The 21523-nt window shown below is 46.2% G+C and overlaps 1 protein-coding gene across 1 annotated transcript; it reads right to left on the reverse strand.

Moving 5' to 3' along the window:
- Positions 1–6851: 6851 nt before the first annotated feature.
- Positions 6852–18967, reverse strand: fhip1b (FHF complex subunit HOOK interacting protein 1B; the record flags this gene model as incomplete). The annotated part of the gene is made up of 11 exons (XM_079231208.1): positions 6852–7159; positions 8192–8354; positions 8713–8891; positions 9736–11121; positions 11323–11492; positions 11661–11740; positions 12416–12583; positions 12734–12979; positions 15729–15959; positions 16328–16726; positions 18839–18967. The coding sequence occupies 11 exons, from the start codon at positions 18965–18967 to the stop codon at positions 6852–6854; spliced, it is 3459 nt and encodes a 1152-aa protein (XP_079087334.1).
- Positions 18968–21523: the final 2556 nt, after the last annotated feature.

Here is a 21523-nt window from a genome sequence, read left to right on the forward strand (position 1 = left end):
GACCGACAAGCCGTCTCCGGTTCCCTCCGTTTGCCAACTCAGAGTGAGCATAGTTTACATTTCTCTTCTTCAAGCTGTGCACTTTAAGCTTTATTTGACATCCTGCTGCTGTTTATTTTAAAGAATACCGCTTTGAATGATGAAGAGTCAGAGCGGATTTATTGATAACGCAAACCGCTTGAGGGACCAACACTCCGATGAGCTTTTTGTGACTAAAACTGAGACTAACAATCATTTGTCAGAGCAGTTAATCTACAGATTATTTCCTCAATTGACAGATTGATCGCTTCATCCACAAAATGTCAGCAAATAGTGAAAAAGTGCTCATCATTAGTTAGCAAACTCCATGAGGATGTCTCCCAATATCTCCAAAAGCTAACAATTTGGTTTTGCATCACAGAAAACCATCAAATATTCATGGTTGTATTCAATTTTAGTCAATTAACTGTTTTATAATATCACTGGTTGGTCTGGAGCACGATAGATTCGACTATAACTACATGTGTGTATTTGTGTGTTTAAGTTTTATTCTTTCAGTTCAAACACAGCTTTGTGAAACGGACTTCGGAGCAAATAAGAAAAATTAATATAAAAACAGAACTCTAAGCAGTAAGCAGGTTGATGCGAGAGATTTTTAAGTCTACTCAACTTTTGACTATCGTAAAAGTCGGGTTACAAGCCGCAGCACCCACCGCTACTACGTCGGTGGGTGCTGCTGCTAGTTCCCCACTAACTTCCTCTAGTTCTCGCTAGCTCTCGCTAGTTCCCCGACAACCACCGAAGGTAGCAGGTCCAGCCCCGGCTCGATGCCCGACTCGGGCAGAGGGGAGTTAGCAGCAGCAGCAGCGGGGATCTAGCAGCAGCAGCAGCGGGGAGCTAGCAGCAGCAGCAGGGAACTAGCAGCAGCAGCAGCGGGGAGCTAGCAGCAGCAGCAGGGAACTAGCAGCAGCAGCAGCGGGGAGCTAGCAGCAGCAGCAGCGGGGAGCTAGCAGCAGCAGCAGCAGAGGGGAGCTAGCAGCAGCAGCGGGGAGCTAGCAGCAGCAGCAGCGGGGAGCTAGCAGCAGCAGCAGAGGGGAGCTAGTAGCAGCTAGCTTGCTACAGCGGGGACAACCACCGAAGTAGCGGCTTGTAACCCGACTTTTATGGTACATGGTAGTTGATTTAACTAAGATTTCCAAGTTTAGACAAAAGTTCTGCCAACTTAAATGTTCTTGTTGACCTAGTTATGACATTCCTGTGAGGCTAACATAACGATTGTTTCAGTGCCATGTACTTCTACCTTCAACAAACACAGATATTTGTGTTGAATACATTTACAATTCTTGTTTTAGTGAGACAAAACTTTTCCGTTACAAATCAATACAATTTTGTGGAAGGAGTATTTAGTGGAAAACACAAAAGCATAACAATTAGTGCCATATAGTGAAATTACACACAATCTGGCATTATTTATAATAACCAGAGTAGTAACGCTGTCAAGCAGGACTCAAGACGCTGACACACGCAAGTGGAAACATGATGCGACGACATGATGAGAGAATACCACCGGGGTGACAGCTGACAGAATGCGATTAAGATATCGTTACACATGCCATCGGAAAACCTCTGCAACACATTGATTTAATACACAAATGTAATTATATGTCGCGCTCTGGATAAAGCAGTGAAATTAAGAATCTGTTAATTTCACAGTTGGCAATTTATTGCAAGCTGTCTGTGTTGCTTTTAGTCTGTATAATGACTTCTGACATATTTATGTAATGTCTCTTGTGTGTTGGTCCTCGTTAGTTTGTGGATATGATGTCGCTTTAAATAATTTAAACTGTGAATATTGCTAGATGCAACCCCATCATTTTTTTATATCATGAGGAATCCTGATATGTTTCCCTCTCAGCTGGTGGAGACGTTCCCGGGTCTACAACTCATCTGATGGGGAAGAAAGAGGAAGGTGAGTTTGTAGATGTTGTGAGAGACAATTGTGAAGATTCCGGGTACGACTCCATGTTCGAGGATGAAGAGGAGGAAGAAGAAGACGATGAGCCTCTCAATAGCGGCCCTCGGAGTTTCTTGGAGAAGTCACGTCAAGTGGTGCCTGCTCATCCTTTTCCTGCTCGCCATTCTCTCTCCCTCTTGGTGTGGAACGTCCTGAAGGTCGGCCCCCAGACCCCAGAGGTCAGAAGAGTTCATCAGAAGGCGCAGGGAAGAGGACTGCAGGGAGTCAGCTCAAAGCTTTCTGCTCGGGCTTCAACTTTTCATACATCTTCTTTATCTCTTCACCAGCAATGAAAGATGAGAATTATAAATATATCACCACATTGTGTCCCGACACAATTACATATATACTTATACTTATATCTTGCTTTGTTTAACTACGACCTAATTGGAGTCAAAGATTCCCCTGTATAGATCAGAAACAGGTTTACTTCGATGGAAACAGACGACGGCCTCCAACAGGTTGTATGTTGCAATGCAGAGCTTCATTTGAGACACCTGTAGGTTACAGCCCTGCTAAACACCTGCTTAGTGTTTGTGCAGTGAGCATGTGAACATGCTTACCAGTTAAGTATAGATTTTATCACAGCGGTTCCCATCATACTACGATTACACCAGTGGCGGGCCGTGGATTTTCTACCTGCACCTTCACTGCCGTCTGAGTTATTGTCTCATTAGCTGTTTTTGCTCTTTTTCTAGCTTTAAAGTCTCATCAAGTCTTATCTATACTGATAGTTTCACATTTTTATCCCTAAGAAATGTTGGTTGCTCAGCTGTTTATGTGACCTATGCGGAAAGGTCAAAGGTCACAAGTCACTTACTGTACAAGGCAGAAAGGTTGGAGAACCACTGGAGCGCCGGTTAAAGCCACAAGGAGACAAAGAAAGGACACGGCACACATGCGATATTGCTAGGCAAAGAATTTATAAATTAATAAAAACATTCCCTTTGTAGTGTTCTTCCGACAGCTTTTCTCCCCACTTTGTATTTTTGTCCTATGTTTTTCTAATGATTTCAAAATATAGAAAAATATTTCTGACAACATTCATCATTACATTATTTTTAGCATGATTTTCATTCTGTCCTGTTGGCTTTTTCCACACTCACACGTCTGCTTTTTTGTCTTTTCTTTCTTTTTCTTTTTTACAGTATTTACACATTAAATCAGTCCACGTCATCCTACAGCCTCGAACGGGGAGCATGTTTTGCATAGATCACAGGGGAGGAATCCGTCAGGTTTGTGGATGGGAGCTTTTAAAAAGTAGTGAGAAGATACGGTACATCCCGTGATGAAGCATAACAATAACGGAAACATGAACAATCGTACAAGTAAAGAAAACAACTGTGAAAGTCCCTTCAGATGAACCGAATACTACATTGTCAAAATGTCAAACAGTTTGAGTTGTGGTCGTCGTACAGTTGAAATCTCTGGAACTGTGTGTGTGTGTGTGTGTGTGTGTGTGTGTGTGTGTGTGTGTGTGTGTGTGTGTGAAACAAAGTGGACACTCGTTGGTGTGATGGAACAATCATAACAGTCTCTGGAAACTAAAGGGCGGGCCGGGATTCGAAAGCGAGTGCAAGTCAGCGACAGTCGGACCCTTTGACTCGCCGTTTTGCCCGATCAACTTAAATATACAAAACATAAACATGCACGACTCAAACTACTGTGAATTCCAAGGATCCGATTCTAGCTTTAAACTCACGTCAACTGTTCAAGTATATCTGCCTGAAACACAGACAGCAGAAAAAAGGAGAAACATCTTTTCTGAAGCTTAGCTTTGGGTTGATCGCTCAAAACCGTCTGTTGTTGTCAGTTAACACAATGACCGAATACATCTGAGTCTGTAAGGAGAGCCGAGACGAAAGACCTTGTAAAGATATACACACATTTAACCGTTTTTCTTCTTTTTATTTAGTTTTTTTAAATAAAGTTGCAGTGTGTAGGATTTGGCGACATCTAGCGGTGAGGTTGCAGATCTCTACAAGCCGAAACTTCTCCCGCGGCCAAACTGCAAACGCCCCCATGTGCAGCCTTATTGTAGGACTCCTTCCTGCTGCGATCTACTAAATGCTACACACTGTCCCTTTAAGAGAGTTCATTTACTTGGTTTTCACCGATGCTTCATTACAGCAAGATGCTCCTGGTGGTTGATGAGGGGACTGCGGTCAGAGACGTTTCTGTGTGGGCTTTAGCATCCATAGTTACCACTTATAAAAAATAAATAATATTTCAAAGACTTAAATTCAGTATTGGGGTTTGGTTGTTTTTTTAAAAACAGGCTGCTGTCCGTGATCCCTACTGGTGCCTGACTCACTTTTCTACCGGCACAGGAAGCAATATGAAAAGTGCAACATGATTATGGTTTATTACAGACTACGTGCCACGAAACCGACTCGATTGATAAACAGAGACACTGGATGGAGAATCGTCTTTGGTGTCCGCGAATGAATCCCAGAATTTACACATAACCGACTGCACCTGCTTCGTTACGACGTGAGGAAGTGATGAGCGCTAAGAAAGTACCGCCCGTCTCGAACGGAGCGGTTTGTAAAAATACTTCAGGTAACAAAAACACAATCTTGAGTGAAAGCAGAGGATCCGGTGAGGAGAAACCCTCTGGCCTGTTTTATCTGTCGGGAGGAGGGACACGAACACCTCACTGCATGGGAGATCATTTAAACGGAGAACTTTTAAAACCACACAAAAAACCATGTGCAATACGCACATGGGTTTTTTGTGTGTGTCGGTGACAAAGATTTTTATTTGTTTTAATTGGCCCCGTATTGATGGAGAACGCTGCAGACGGCAGCCGCTAAACGCTTTCTCTGTTATTGTGCCTCTGTTGTTGGCGGCGGGACAACAACAGTGTGAGGTTTGCTTTGCTGGAGTACAGAAAGCACAATTTTAAGAAAAGATTTTCAATGTCGTGGCTGAATTCTAAGATGATTTTTGACAATGTGGACACACAATAACAGACGGGATCAAGCGATCGGGTCCGTCACATAGCGTCGTCAAACACAGCGTTCTCCCTCATTTCGAAACAGACCAATTAAAATAAATAAATAAGAGTAACGCAAAAACTTCCTGGTTGGAAAAACATGAACGTTACCCTTTAGTTTCCTTTAGTGCTCAGCACCGTCACAGGAACCAAAGAAAACTTACAAAAATGGCCCTAATTCGCATGCAGACTCTTGACCATCAGTATTAAAACCGCAGAGGTGTTACAAAACGCGTCTAGAAAAGAATTCCTTAGAAAAGTTCACCGACGGTTACGAACGCGCCTTTGACGAGTTGAGGAGGCGGCGACTTGTTCGGATGAAGAAGAAAAGTTTAAGACGGCGGGATGGCAGGCGTTGAGAGAGAATGGCTAGTGTGTGCAGTAAACTGGACGTACGCAACAACAATAAAACAAACTACCAACATGCCGCAATTCACGCGCCTCAAAAGGTTGCTGAACGTCGAGGGAAAAAAAAAAAAGGACAAACATTGAAAGAGAATTCCGTCTTGGCAAACGCTTTGAACACTGAGTGGCTGCGACCTCATTCGACCTCAGACGCACAAACATACTAGCCGATCACAACGCCGGCACGTCCTCGCGCGCACATTTATACTTGGTACCGGAAGAAATTAAATTACACTGAAAACCAAAAAATGGGCGTTAGTGTTCAAATAACCAAATAGCAGCATGTTAAGTTCCAGGAAGGAACGGTTTGCGGGTTCGGTTTGGCTCGTCCCCCAAAAAAGAGACAATATTTTGAAGGGAACTAAAACGATGGAGAATTTTTCTTCTTCTTAAAGCTTCACTATAAGCTCACAACAAAGATCGGTTTCAAAGAAAAGTCAGTGAATGCCTCGTGAACTTTTTTAAAATATCAGTTCAAAGTAAATGGAAATCATGCCAACGCTCCCTAGAAGAAGAAGAAACCTTCCCTTCTCGCCCTTTTTTTCTGGCAGACTCTCGGCTCTTTTTTTTTTTTCAATAAAGACTAAATGACACATAAAAAAGGTACAACGTACAAAGCGGCGCTGCCTTTAAAAAAATCCCACGGCCTCCTTTATGGCAACAGGTGAATGGCATGGCCCGGAGAGTCGGCGTCAACCTTTTCTTTTTTTAAAAAGGTAGTTCAAATAAACACCCGCTCCCACACGATGCTGATATGTCTGGAAAAATGGTGCAAACGTAAAAAACAAACAAAGTATAAAAACAAATAAAAACGGTATTCATTATTCCAGTTGGCCGTGCTGATTCACAGAAGAGAAAGTGTCACTCTCCGTCACATGCGTGTTCCAGTTTCCATCGTGGAAAACGCTCTCCAGTTCCCAACTGGATCACTTTGCGGTTGGTTGATTGACGCGTCGACGCATTCGATGTTTAGGTTTGCAATCGTGTTGAGGACGAAGCGTTCTTCTCCTCTGTGCCGCCCTGAAAAGGCGACTAGAGACGAGCACACGGCGTGCGCCCGCATTTCATCGTTGGCTTCTCCGGGTCACAGTACACCATGACGAGGCGACGTGACGTGTATGTACAAGCTCCTAAAAACCTCACGCGCTTACTGAGATCTGAGTGTATAGAATGTAAATATAATACATGATATGCACAATAAGTTTACAGTTGATGGAAATTCTTCCAGTCCTATTAGGTATCCTATAATGATTTTGGTAAAAAAAAACTAAAAAAAAACCTCTTGCTTTTCGTCCGTGTCATTGCACGACCATCTTACTTCAGTGACTGCAAAGTCCCAGTGCTTCAGTTCGTCCTCTGTCGATGGAGAATCCTACTTTTCTATTTATTATTTACAGCCAAATCCCAAAAAGAGATGGTCGGCTAAGAGCTAGATTTGAAGAGTCATTCTCCCGCCTACTCCTCGGCCTCCTGGCTGTGGCTGAAAGGCAGGCTGACGGCGTGCTCTTGGGCCAGAGCGGCCAGCTCCTTGAGGAACTCGCAGAACACGACGGCGCAGTAGACGGCGTTCTTCACTCGCAGCGCCTCTGCTTGCTTCTCCAGGCCGGAGGCGCCCGCCCCGCCGCCCTTGAACAGGGCGCTGTGCAGCGACTGGCCGCCGTCCCGCACGTGAGCGAGGGCCAGCTGGGCGGCGTGCCGGGCGCGGGTCGGGCTGTTGGTGTGACGGAGGATCAGCTCTCCGAGGGACGGCTTACGGCTCTTCACTGGAAGGAGAGAACGTGAGTTAGAGAACGTGAGTTAGAGAGTTAGAGAACGCGAGTTAGAGAACGCGAGTTAGAGAACGTGAGTTAGAGAGTTAGAGAACGCTAGTTAGAGAACATCAGTTAGAGAACGTAAGTTAGAGAACGTGAGTTAGAGAACGCTAGTTAGAGAACGCTAGTTAGAGAACATCAGTTAGAGAACGCTAGTTAGAGAACGTGAGTTAGAGAACACTAGTTAGAGAACGTGAGCTAGAGAACGTGAGTTAGAGAACGTGAGTTAGAGAACGTGAGTAAGAGAACGCTAGTTAGAGAACGTGAGTTAGAGAACATCAGTTAGAGAATGCTAGTTAGAGAACGTGAGTTAGAGAACGTGAGTAAGAGAACGCGAGTTAGAGAACATCAGTTAGAGAACATCAGTAAGAGAACGCTAGTTAGAGAACGGTAGTTAGAGAACGTGAGTTAGAGAACGTGAGTCAAAGAACGCGAGCGCTGACGAGGACGTTAATCTCGACTCAAGGTCCACGTACCAGACTTTTCTAGACCCTTTAGACGCCTGCAAGCTCTTTAAAAAAAGCTACAGTCGGAGGACTTCATTTCACTCGTCTTTGTATCAACATCCACTCACTACACTGCAAAACCATCTTCTTCCCAGGACAGATTTACTCGTTTCAGGAATTATTGTGACGTGAATGTCTTGAAAACAGGACGAAATACGGAAATCACAAAAGTGACACAATTGTAGAAAATAGTTAAAAGATTTAGTTAGTTTAGTTTAAAAGAAAGGTGAAACATAAATTGTACTCGCAGATTGCTTCTTCTCTGCTTTTCTAGTGCTTTAGAACTTTTTTTGCTTTTAATATGCATCAGGCTTATTTTTTAAATTATATACATTTTCTTCTTCTTTTCAATTATTCAGAAACACACACACACACACACACACACACACACACACACACACACACACACACACACACACACACACACACACACACACACACAGTGTGTAAATGCATCTTCTCGTGCTTCCACGCTCACCTAATGAATCGGAGCGCCTCAGGGTCGGGACAGCCGCGGGCGAGTCGGCCCAGTCCACCTTGCCTCGGGCCACCAGGTACTGCTGGGCTTTCTTCAGCATGGCAGGGAAATCCTCATGAGAGGCTGCGAACGCCTCGATGCGGTTCTTCACAGAACCTAGAACCTGAGGGGCATCGGGAGAGAGAGAAAAGGTTTTGATTGAAAGATTGTGTTGATTACTTGGTCAGTAACTTTTACTTACTGAGATAGAGATAGATATATATAATTATTTTTTGTTACTGTCCAATACAGTATTAGTCATCCATTTGAACATGGACAGGAATAGAATATGAATAAAGAAATGCATTGTGGGCCGGACCTTTTGGAACACGAGCTAGCACAGAAGTGAGGTTGGCAGGAAGTGGACGCCCACAAACAAGGATCACCAGGTCAAACGGAAATGCTAGGCACCCGGTTCAGAAATGTGATGCATTTGAGCTCAATGGGAGAGAAATGCTGGTGGACGTGTGCTGGTTCTGTACCTGGATCAGCGACTTGACGCTGGGCTGGAAGACCATGTTGGTGTTGAGCAGGAAGGAGCGCAGGAGGGGCTGAGGATAGCAGGCCAGCTGGGCCACGATGCCCGTGAGCAGGATGTTGACGTACAGAGAGTTTTGGAGCATGTTCTCCAGCTTGGTGAACAGAACCACCATGAACGGACCTGCACAGGAACACAACTTTAGCTCAGCTGCATGGGAACAAAGTGTGGATGGTCTTTTGACGGCCTTTTTCTTTATTTGTTTACATAAGTGAGGGGACGTAGAGGCTACACTCTGCTGCAGAGTGTAGAGGATAAACGTGTGGCGAGAGAGAGAGACTGTAAGCTGTTCCCTAGGATTTTAGAACCCGATGCAAAACTGGGCCTCTAAAGAAAAGTTATTACACTGGAGAAAAAGTTGTTTGGTCTTGAGGTGTTGCTAAAAATGTTATGCTGTGTAGGTGCGAAGCTGGCGTGAAGAACACACTAAATCGTCTGGTCGCCACACACACACACACACACACACACACACACACACACACACACACACACACACACACACACACACACACACACACACACACACACACACACACACACACACACACACACGATGTGTTTACTATCACCAGGGACATGCTCCCATACAGGAGAAAAAGATTATATCAACAGAATTTAAGATTCTGTAAAATTACAGTGGAGGAAATAATTAATTTTATTTTGCTGAATTTATTATATAAGATGCAAAAGTTTCACATTCTAATTGGGACCAAGTTGTGTCTTATATAATTGGTTTTAGATTTCTCGTGATTACAAACTGTATCGTGTTTGTGTTGGATCCTGGATTCACAGACATGGAGCGAATAGTAAGAGAGAGACAGACATATATACACTACAAACAAATAAACACTAATTATGGATATTTGCAAAACTGAGCATAGCTTAAATTATTTTTTTTTTTTATTAAAATAATAATAACAGTGGCCCTCTGTGAATATAAAGTCCAGGTTGAGAGCACACGTCTCACCTGTGTAGGGTTGAGGCGCGGGCTGGTTGAGCGGTCGGGCCGGGCTGCAGAGGCCCAGCGAGGGCCCGTCTCCCTTCGCGTCGCCCGCCGGCGGCTTCGTCTCCGGGGCCGGCTGCTGTTCCTCCTCCTGTGGCCGCCGCTCGGAGGACAGGCGCTCTCTGGCGGTTTCCTCCTGCTGGCAGGCCGCACGGCCGCGCTCCCTCACCCGGTCCTCCAGCTCCCTCAGCTCCTGCGTGAAGGCCTCGATGCTGATGCCCTGGCCGTTGGAGTCTCCGGGGGGCTGCGGCTCTCCCGGCGCCTGCTCCAGCAGCTCCCGGATGAGGCTCTCCACGGACTGCTGCGTCTGGTTGGCGTCCGGCAGATCGGCAGGCGGCTTCGAAGCGTCGCTGACCGGTGGTTTGGCGCCTTGAGAGGGGATCTGATTGGGGAGAGGCGATTTCACGTCGCTTCCGCTGTCGTTGAAAGCGGCCTGCGGCAGGGCGGCGGAGGAGCAGGTGACGAGGGATCCGTTCTGATTTGCGTTTTCATCCAAATACTGCTGCTCCCCCAAGTCCCTCTTTACTTTCTTTACCTCCAGTCCTCTGTCCCGGTTGTCTGAGCACGCGTCCCCCTGCGCCGCCGTTCCGTTATACATGGCCTGGTAGCCAACGGCGACGGCAGAGGTGGGGTTGTGAGGTGCCGGGGACGAGGCGGCGTGGGAGGACGATGAAGGGGTGGCTGAGGACGAGGACGAGGAAGAAGAGGAGGAGGAGGAGGAAGAGGCGGAGGAGGGGACGAGACGCGGTAGAGGCTTCGGCAGGACCTCCTCCCTCTGCAGGCTGCGCTTCTTGGAGCGCGGCGTGAGGCTGATGCAGTTGTTTTTGCCGATGGTGACGTCCCACTCGCCGCTGTCCCGCTCCGAGCTGCTCCACTCGGAGCGGGCGGCGGCCACGACGGCCGCCCTCTGCTGGCCCGGAGGGGTGCTGCCGCTGCTTCCTCCCTGCTGGAGAGAGAAGTGCTCGGGGAACATGGCCATGGAGGGGTTGGAGGTGGGCGGAGGCGGGGGCGGAGGGGCCGCGTTCGCCGAGGGGTTTTCCCCGTCGTAGGGGGCCGACCAGTCGCGGCACGCCCACGAGCAAATCTCGATGCCGCGTCGGGAGTCTTTCAGGTACTCCAGGTAACCCGAGTCCCAGTCCAGACACTCCGTGTTGGCCTGCTGCTGGTGCATCGGGCTTTCGGGGGACTGCGGGCGGGGGCCCGACTGCGGCGGCTCCGTGCTGGAGGGGGTGGAGGGCCCCGCTCCTCCTGACCCACCGCCGCTGCTCTGTTGGCGGATGAAGAAGGCCAAGCGGGATGGGGTGCTGGGTCTGGGCGGCGCTGGGGCCTCGATGCTCGGACTGTTCACTCCTGTGAGGATGAAACAACATCATGTTAGGCGGAAATCAAAACTCGACACAAATATGAGTAGACAATACAAAATAAATAAAAACATGCACTTGTGTTTAATATGCTTGTGAATTACTTAATTTCTGCCACCAAATTGATGAATAAAAAATTAGTGTTTCATGTTCACGTGTCCGTCGTCGGTCCAAAGCGTTCGTGACCCACCTTTTCCCCAGAATGCACCGTCCTCGTCCCGCTCAGCGGAGGACGCCGCGTTCAGCCGGCAGCACTCTGGGATCAGCGACAGGAACTTGTCCGCCGACTTGCCGTACAGGTCCGCCTCCCTGATGGCGCGCCGCTGACTCAGCATGACGTGGGTACAGGGCAGTAGATACCTGGGGGAGCAAGCCAGAGATACATATTTAGGATGCCGCAGACACAGACTTTAAGAAATATGTTAATCAAGATTCTCCATCATCCTGGTGAGGAGATACCAAGTAATGCGTCACACGGAAAATAGGGAAAAATTGGCACAAAGCTGCATAAAAGGTGCCGGGACGTACCTGAGAACGAGCTGCAGCATCACGTCTTCACAGTTCAGGGACAGAAGAGTCCTGAAGAGGCTCAACGACACCATGCAGAGCTGCAACACGAGGAAAGTATGTTAGTACGTTTTTTTTCTACAAATCATACAATTGTGACACGTTTCACTTTTCCAGGGGAATTCCAGTAATTAAAAACAGAGCTCAACAATTTTCCCAGACATGTGGGAATCCTGTGTTCAGCGGACTTCAACAACAAAAACAAATCGTCTCAGAGTCAGAACCATTTATTCGCCAGGTATGTTTACACAAACAAATCATTTTTTTTGCCGGAAGGTGCATAACATTAGAGACAATCAACAACAACAACAACAACAACAACAACAGTGCAATAGATATTAAATTAAGTATAAAATAAAGTCAGACAAACAGATAACAGTAATGTAAACCAGTGTTCCGTAAGTGTGTGTTAAAGTGCAATGTTAAAGTGACATGTGTATTTAAATATGAGGTGTGAAGGGATGTGAAATGTACGATCGTGTGCTACACATTTCCCTGTGGACCGTTTTCCCGACTGGGACCAATGTGCAGAGACTCGGTGACATTTACTCTGCGATTGCTCTGCTAAACCAGATCCTTCCGCCTTCTGCCTGAGACGCTCTCAATCAATCTTTGCTCTCAGCCCACGCACCGCCCGCACAACCGAGTTCACATAAGGACATTGAGGCTCCATCACACACACACACACACATACATATGTATAGATATATTTATACCCGTGAATTGCTGCTGATGCGTGTGAGTAGCGTGTCCAGGATGGTGTCGTTGTCGTGGCGATGCAGCAGGATGAAGCGCAGGAAGGTTTTGAGGAGGGACGTCTCCGACACGCTGCGCAGGAAGAGGTCCAGGTAGGCGGTGCTGGCGATCATCTCGTCCACCGACGACTACAAAAAACACACACAAAGTTTGGGTTAGTGCGACTGTGAATAAGATAAGAGAAAAGCAGCAATCAAACAATTTCCTCAAAGATTTTGTCAGTTTAACTATATCTAACAAGACTTTTACACATTCGTATATCCTGACTGGTTCCCTACCTTGTGCAGCGCGGGGCCCATGACGGGCACGAGGAAGCCGTTGTGGAGGTAGTCCAGGAGCTGGGAGCGCACCAGCGGGTGAGTGACCTGCACCACAGCGTTGCAGAACTCCAGCGAGTTCATGAACAGCACGAGCGACGACACGCTCATCCAGTCCTCCCGCCGCAGGGCGTGCCAGTCGTCCCCGCGGACTTCAATCTTCCTGGGCAGAGAGGAGTAGAGGCCGCTGAGGCCCGTCGCCAAAACCTGAGAGGAGGTAGGAGAGACGGGTTCAGAGAGGGCAGCTTTGGGCCGGGTAGAAATGTGTGTGTCCTTTTTTGATCCACTTAAGTTACCATGAGGAACTTTGAACCGTTTATGAAACGGTGCCAATGTAATAGTGACGCCTTGAGGACACAAGACCATTGTCAGTTTCTAAATAGTTCTTGTTAGTGCTCGTCATCGATGCCACCGGAACCAGCTCAGGCAAAACTCGGGATCTCTACAGGAAGCGGTTCTAATTTAGTAATAAAACTCGGTGTATCAATGAGGTCTGGAGGTTAACGGTTCTGTTAGTGGTACTATAGAAGTTACAGAGTGAGATCTGCGTGGAAAATAGCATTAATCTGCGGAAAAGCAGTTTTTGACCGTTTGATTAGAACCTCATAAAATACATTTTTAAAGAGCATCGCTAATGAACCGAATCGATAAGCAGTATCAATAAGAGTCCCTAGCTCAGACTCAAGCGGTGCCTCTGGCAGCAAGCAGGCTCTACTGTCAATTCCTTGCGGTAGCTTTAACAATAGATATACTAAATAATAATACTGCAAATTTAAAAAAGGCTGAAACACCATGTCAAATAATTGATGATTTCATTTGTCGAGCAAAATATTCTGGTTTTTGGTCACATTGGGTTTTTGTGACGAGTAATCAATACCAACATCATTGATGCTTCCATTTTCTAGACTAAATGATTTATCCAAGAAATGCATCAGCAGCTTACGGTTGTTTAAGGTAACAGATCTGTGTTTCAGTCCCAGAGATGGCTTGTTTATGTTCATGTAGGCTACATAATACCTGGCAGTGTTCTCTTGTTTCTTGGCAGACGCACATTGTGTTTGCCTTACACCGCTAATGACCCAACGGATATGGAAAACAGCTCGCTAACCTGTCGCAGCCTTGGGGACGCCAAATGATGAGCCCACAGCACGTAGAGGCATGATGGAAAAAGTCCCATTTTAAAGCCCTGGTGTAACTCTGTTTTGACAACAGCTGATGACATTCATGGAACAGTGAAAATGCACGATGCGGAACATGTGGGCCCCGTTAGATTCAGAGAGGAGCAGTTGGTCCTTGATGCCACCTCCGCTGGTCCTTGCAGCCGTAAGTAGGTCAGACTGAAGCTGCTGGAAGGAGCGCGATGCAGAAAATAGCTGAGCCGGCTCTTTATCATCAGAGCGAGCCGGCAGAGGAAAAGATAACCACCCCGGACGCAGCTTTATGCGGTTCACAGACATATACCCGTCACTCTCCCAGTGCAGTTTGGGAATTGTACTTTCTTGATTCTTGTTGTTCTGAGTTTGAACTCATGGTTTTATGCACTTATTGCAAGTCGCTTTGGATAAAAGCGTCAGCTAAATGAAATGGAAGCCGAGATGTTGCTCAGTTGCTGTAATTTATGACCGCAGACTTTGTTGAGACTTGGATTCAGAACGATTGGGCCCAATGTTCTAATGTCTGCACACAACTCACTACTTAAAATCCAGCAGGTTCACGCAGCCTTATTTAGTAGAAATACATTTTTTAAGTAATAAGCAAAATATGGCTCTTTAGTAACACCTAGTGGTGGCTTGTGGAAACTACAACAACAAAAGGTAGACATACCTCCAATATTATAGTTTTTGATCATTTACAGAACGGAAAATATGTCAAAACACACTGAATGTTTTTTTTTTTTAATTCAATTTTATCTAAAGGTAAAAGTGAATTCATCAAAGTGATCACCAATTAATTAAAAGACAATTTTTTGTTTTCATTTCTTTAAAAAGGTATGCCGCTACATTGATGAGCTTCTCCGGTAGTTCGGACGCTGTTGATCTGAGCATTAAGAGTCTTAGGTGTTGGGTAAGGCGGTTACGCTCGCAGCGCTCTGCAGGAAGCATTCTAAGTCGAGGCAGAGCTGATAAGATGTAGATGAAGATTAACGGCCTGTCAGAGTGCAAAGTCACGTCCTTCCCCTTCCATTATCACACACCATCACTGATGCATCAGAACTACAGCACACACGCACGCACACGCACACACACACACACACACACACACACACACACACACACACACACACACACACACACACACACACACACACACCCTCTCTCTCTTTCTTAAAAGCAGTGTGGAGAGCAAGCCTGGATCTCACATCAGAAGCTGTCCTCACCCATCACATCATTCAAGAGCAGGTCACACTCATGTGTGTATAATACGAGCCCTTTTCTGTAAATAATGGAGTTTGATATCATGCAGAGTAATGTGGATCACTGTCCAGTCAGCTGAGGTAAAGGTGGAATAAATCATTCTTTTGGGACAGTAGAACATGGAGGGAAAGACACGGTTGTACATTTTCAGGAAAGTTAAAACTGTCTATCAGAATATCGAGGATGTCACTAGACCGTGGCCCCAAAGTGACCCTACTTTGTGAGTTATTGACAATTGAAAAAGATAATTAATTAATGTTTGAATATGAGTCGTGACAATTTACTTTACCGGCCAACTACTAACAACTACGACTACAACTACGGCCAAGTCAAATGTTTTGTTCAGCCCAATATCACACCCAATATGTCAACAGTCAGACCCACAACAGCGTCCAGCTCAAGATCTCTTGAGTGAACACAACTGACGGCACAGACACGGACCCAAACTCAGCATCCGCCACATCCTCTACAAAAAACCCCAGTTAAGGCCCAACACCCAGCTCTTTCCTCTACGTAGTCGTCTCGTGCACCGGGACACTCACCGGGCAGAAGTAGGAGTTCTCAGCAATGTACTGCGCCACGGCCTCGTTGCTGGCCGAGGCCGCCATGACCAGCAGCAGCGCGTCGCGGGCTTGCTGTCCGATGGCTCCGTCCCGGTGGATGAACGGCACGAGGAGGGAGAAGATGAGCAGGTTGGTGGAGCCCTGCTGGGCCGGGGCCGCCCGGAACAACATCTCCAGGACCACGGGCTGCCGGGCCATGGACACGCAGATCTGGTGAGGATTTACAGTCAAGATTCTTCACAGTGGTATGGATACGGTCCAACACACACGACAGGTAAATCTGCCCAATTCCAAACTTCTGGGGGAGTGACGTGCTCATAAGCATTATTCTATAATTCAGTTTGAGGTTTTAGTGCGGAGTCGATCCGCCATTTCATCCAAATTTAACGTTATTTCCTTTTGCCTGCATATTGCAGCAGAATTAGAAAGGTAAAGTGCAAACTTCGCCCTAAAGTGGTCAACTGGAGTTTCTGGAGCTGCCTAGCAACACAACATCAACTTATGCTCTAGTCAGGACAAAAAACATGTCGAAAACGTTGACCAAAACAGTCACATGTGGGGTATCTAGTCTAACCCACCTGGTTGAGCAGCAGCACCAGGCTGTTTTCCAGGGCCGGAGGACAGCCGAGGTCTGGGTCGGCGCACGCTCCCAGCAGCCTCAGCAGCGGGTGGAGGACGGCCGTGTGCTGCAGCAGCGGCTGCTGCTGCGACTGGCCGATGAGCATCTCGAACAGCTTGAGCAGCGCCCCCTGGCTGTCGGGGTCCAGGCCGCGGCGGAGGTGCCACTGGACCAGGCGCTCCAGGATGTTCTCGGTGACCACCAGCTCCAGGATGGGGCCCATGGCCGCGCCGCCCTCCGCGCTCTCAGCGGGCCGCTCCTCCGCCAGCAGACACAGCATCTGGTCGGTGTGATTCCTCACCGCCGTCAGGTCGTCGCTGGAGGACGAGGGCTCCTGCTGCTCCAACACCCACGAGACCTGAGCAAAAGAAAAAGAAGCATCGTTTTAGTGTAAGGAGGAGCTAAAAAAGGAAAAAAACAGGGACATTTCAACTGGTATTTCAATTCAGTTCTGAACAAGTTTGTAAATCCAGAATTCAAAAAGACAGTCAGGTTGCTCGACTGGTTGCATTCATCCAGCTGGACATTTTTGACGTGTCAAAGCATGAAAAGCACAGGTGTAAGTCATTACATTGAGATTGTCTGAATGACATTTAGCTGCTTCAGTTTCTCTGTATCGTCTTATTGTCAAGCGGCTGTGTCCAAAATCACTATATTTACTATCTGCCAATGTACTCGAGTGTCTGAGTGTGAAATCTATACTCGGCTGCTCAGAGGAAGGAAAAAAAGTCTTGTCCATGATATAGATATATTACAGTAGTGCTAAACTACAGTAGTCAGTGCTGATGATTTATAAGTGTTCGAAGTCTCAGTTTACTGCTCATTATAGAGTTAACTATTAAGTCAAGTCAGTTTTTTTTCCAGGACTTGAACCAGAGGGTTCTCCAGTGGAGGCGGATGAGTTATGCAGTCAAAGACAAAGTCAGAGACCTCAAGAGGTGCATAAAAGGCAATGAAACATAATTTAATACAATGAAACAATTAAACATAATAAATCAGATTAGATTGAATGAAACCACCAGCGGATTCAAAACCAGAAGATATATTAAAAAATAGGTATTCAACTTGTGCAAAATATTCAACATAAAACTTAAACTTTGTAAAGTTTGTCATTTTACCGAGATAATTGGATTTAACCCAGCCTTAGCATTTTAGGAGCGGTGGTCTGCTGTGAAGCGCTCGAGGAGCAACACAGTGGTGTTAAAAGTGGGGGGAATGTTGCACAACACGAGTTTGTAATCTGACCCTCCACTAACAGATCATAAAAACATGGGATCATAGATATTTCAATAAAAAGACAGGGTGCGCCCGTTTCCCCAAAACAAGTGCACGTTAGGTGCGGCACTAGAAGTCATGTGGAGACATGTGGGAGTACTTAAACATCTCGTGGATATGTGGCAATTCAGCTGCCACTTATCCACCCATTATGAAGACGGCTTTCAGCTTCTCCTGCGACGGCTTTCTGCTTGAGCACATTAATAAAAGGCGGAATGCAAAAACCTCTGGCCTGGAAAGAGCACATTTGCAAAGCTTAGGCAACATTCATGCCCACCCCCCTCTCCACGCCACACACAACAAAACAAGAAGTCTGATATTGCCCCCGAGGAAATTCTACGCTGTGGAACCTATAAAAGATCCAGCCAGCGGTGGGACGCGAGCCAGTCATCTTGTTAAAGTAGCCCGACCGTTCTCAGCCAGCTGAACGTGTGAACGTGCTCACTCGGGGTCAGGGACGATAATCAGTCATTGAAACAAAGAGAGAATATTTGAGCAAACATGCAAATGTTTCTCAACCACTGTGAATGAATAATGACGGTGCATGGGTGTGACACAGCTCGAGCTGAAATGAGGAACCTTTATTTATTTTTTTCAACAGAAAATGAAGTCATTTATGAGGATAAAACACTAAACACTGGTTTATGTGTTCTAGATTTAAGAAGTTAATACTGAAGAAAACATTTTTTTTTTTTTTAAATAGAAGAGAGAGAAAAAGCAATGTTTTGAGTTTTTCTATGATTTCCGAGTGGATTCGTGGACGTTTATTTGCCATAACATCAGATATGAGGATGTCCTCCCAAAGTGCAAGTCACGCTGAATCTAAAGTAAGTAAGTAAGTAAGTAAGTAAGTAAGTGTGTGTGTGTGTGTGTGTGTGTGTGTGTGTGTGTTCAGATGTGACTCAGAATTGAGAGGAGTGAGAAGTGAGCAACACCCCCAGGGGAGGTACGCCTCACAGTTTGAAGACCTCTGGATGAGATGGACACTCTGCTTTCTTATTATGTAGTCCTGATTTCATCCGTTTGGTCATTATTTCTCACCCAAAAAAACACTTTGTGGACACCGGCCCGTGCGGCTGCACTTTATGGCGAATGAGAGACGGAGACCAGAATGAGAATGACGTGATAAATAAAGTCCACAAAACATGCCATTTTATGAAGAATCTAAAAGAATAAAAGTGTTGCGGCGTCTCACCTGTCTCCAGTGGTTCTCAAACACCATGAGGCAGGTCTCCGGGTCGGCGGTGCAAGGGCCGGAGGGGGCGGCGCTCCGGTCGGTCCGACTCCCGGGACCCCGCGGGTTCAGCCTGCTCAGCCAGCTCATCGCTGGTACCCGGCGAGAGGCGGGTCGGACGTCACGAGGAAGTCAGCGACGAGCGACAGAAAGAAACCGGGGGAGGGAGAAAAGGAGGAGAGGGAGAAAAGGGAGGGGGAGGTGTGAGAGGGAAAGTATAGTCACACAGAGAGGAGGAGGAAGAGGAGAAGGAGGAGGGGGAAGGAGGTATGCAGCAAAACGCGCTGTCACTGCCAGTCAGTGTACATCTAGGACGAGCCCGCTGCTGCTGCTGCTGCTTCAGAGTCCGTGTGACCCGGTCCGCCCTGTAGACCCCGTCATCCGGTCTGGAGCCAACACCACTCCATAGCCAGTCAGGGCGGCCACTCTGCGCTGCGGAAAACAATCACAGAACACATCGGCTTGTTTACAACATTTCAAACCTTCGAAAGCTCCCAAATTATAGTGTTGATTTTTATTTCTCTCTCCAAGTGTATATTACTTGAATGTCTGTCTGTGTATCCAATAATTCGGCTCTCAAAATGTTATGATATATTCTTTATGTGTGTGTGATATACATCAACAGTGGACACAGCTTTTCTATACACAGAAATAACCAGATGATAACCAGTTTCTGTTTGGGCTACCAGTGGGTTTAATGTCAGTTATATCATTTGTGCGAATGAGCGTCCGTATTTATTCATGCGTGGGAGGAACGTGGGAGGAACGTCTGCTTTTTCCTTTGCGTCAAGGTTAATGACAGATTGAGGATTATGAAAATACTAAAATGCATGCTTTCCTCCAATCATTTTTTTTTTGCTCCAACAAGCGAAGTGAATTCAGTATTTGACTCAAAAAAATATTGCCGGGTTGTAGCTGACAAAGTGTTGATATAAAGTACGGTAGCTTTTACTTGAGAATACGAGAGTTTTATGCAAAGAATGATGAAACATCTGGTTGCATGATTTGCATGTTTTTGCTAACAAATTATGAAAGATAAGAGGAACAGTGAGCCGATGGAAGGGTGTGCAGTTCGCAGTCATAGTGAAGAGACGGAAACTCGGCCGTTTGAAAAAAAAAAAAAACTGCGAGGGTTGAACCAACGCTGGTTTCTTTCGGGGGCGAGGGATTACGAAAACATGGCGGTCAGAAATCTCTTCTGAGTATCAACTACTCTCAACCTGGTTGAACAACACTTTCCCATAATGCCGCTAAATACACTTATATGTAATATCACATTCTAAAAGCTCCAAAAATAATATCTGCCGGAAGTATCTAGTCATTTATTGTGAGGATTATTTGGAAAGAACAGATGGGTCGCCAGAGGAGATGTGGATTAGACTGCAGGAGTGGCTTTGATGTCTTTTTTTTTTTGCTGACCCAACATCTGAGGCCAACAGGCTCAAACAAAATAAAAAATAGATGTCCTTTGGAATAAACATCAAGAGAAGCTTATGAAAAGTTGACATTTTCTGCTGGGGAACCTGGATTTTCCCTGTAATACATGTTGTTCAAAGTTGATGTTACAAGATGGTTAGTGGAGCTTGAGATGTTTGAATAAAACATAATGTCTCAGACCCCCTCTGGTTGCAGCAAAGACCAATAGGTTGATGAGTTCAATGCTATTGACAAAGTGTGGATACAACATTATGTTGTATTCATGGTCACAAGATGTGGACTAAAGTCACGTGACTTGGACTTAGGTCAGACACAAGTCCCAGGTCATGACTCCCCTAAATCAATAAAAAGACCCATGCTTTTCTTTATGGGGTTTATGATACGCAGCTGTGTGAGTATACACGACTGGCACTGAAAAGAGGGGCAGGTGGAATGTAGCGTCTATGCCTCCTCTAATGATTCACCAGCCCTGGAGTCAAAGTTAGTTACAGTCATGTTGCTCAGAGAAAATACTACGCATTTATTTTAAATCTACCAAATTAATTCGGACCCAGATATGATAGAGGAATGACATCTACAGCAATTTGACAGACGTTAGGACAAAACGTTCTGATCGACACGCGGAAACTCTACATATGGGTTTTCTTTCCATAACTCTCACTGACTCACAAAGCACCATAAAAGACACCCATAGCACGAGTTCAAAGTTCGACTCCAGATTCCACCAAAGGGAGGCTGCCATCATTAAGACAAGCGGGTTTGTCAAAGGTTAGCTGTCACTTCCCACAACGGGCAAGCTGACACGCCCACTTTCTGCAGGAATTGTCCAGGTGTGCACACGAGAACAAAATACAATAGGTCCAAGGCAGAGACTTTGGACCCGGACTCCAAGGTCTCTGCTAACTCTGCCCCTTCACATTCCTCACGTTTCTACTTTTTGTCCCCAGGTCTGTTTTTACTGGGATTTCAGAGATCACTTTTGTGTTTGCAGCTTTAGAGACACGAGCAGACTCTCACTTCCCCTGATGCTCGTGTTTTTTTTAGGTCAGTGTCGGCTGATCCGAAACACAAACGCCACAAAACGTTGCTACCCATTTGCTACCTGTAATGCAATCATTCATTTCCTGTAGCCTGTTTACTGATCTCTTGTGCCAACAAACACGTCCTCTCCGTAACCGCCAGCGCTGACGACGACAACCTGCTTCCCCA

The sequence above is a fragment of the Taurulus bubalis genome (assembly GCF_910589615.1).
Source record: "Taurulus bubalis genome assembly, chromosome: 15".
NCBI lineage: Eukaryota > Metazoa > Chordata > Actinopteri > Perciformes > Cottidae > Taurulus > Taurulus bubalis.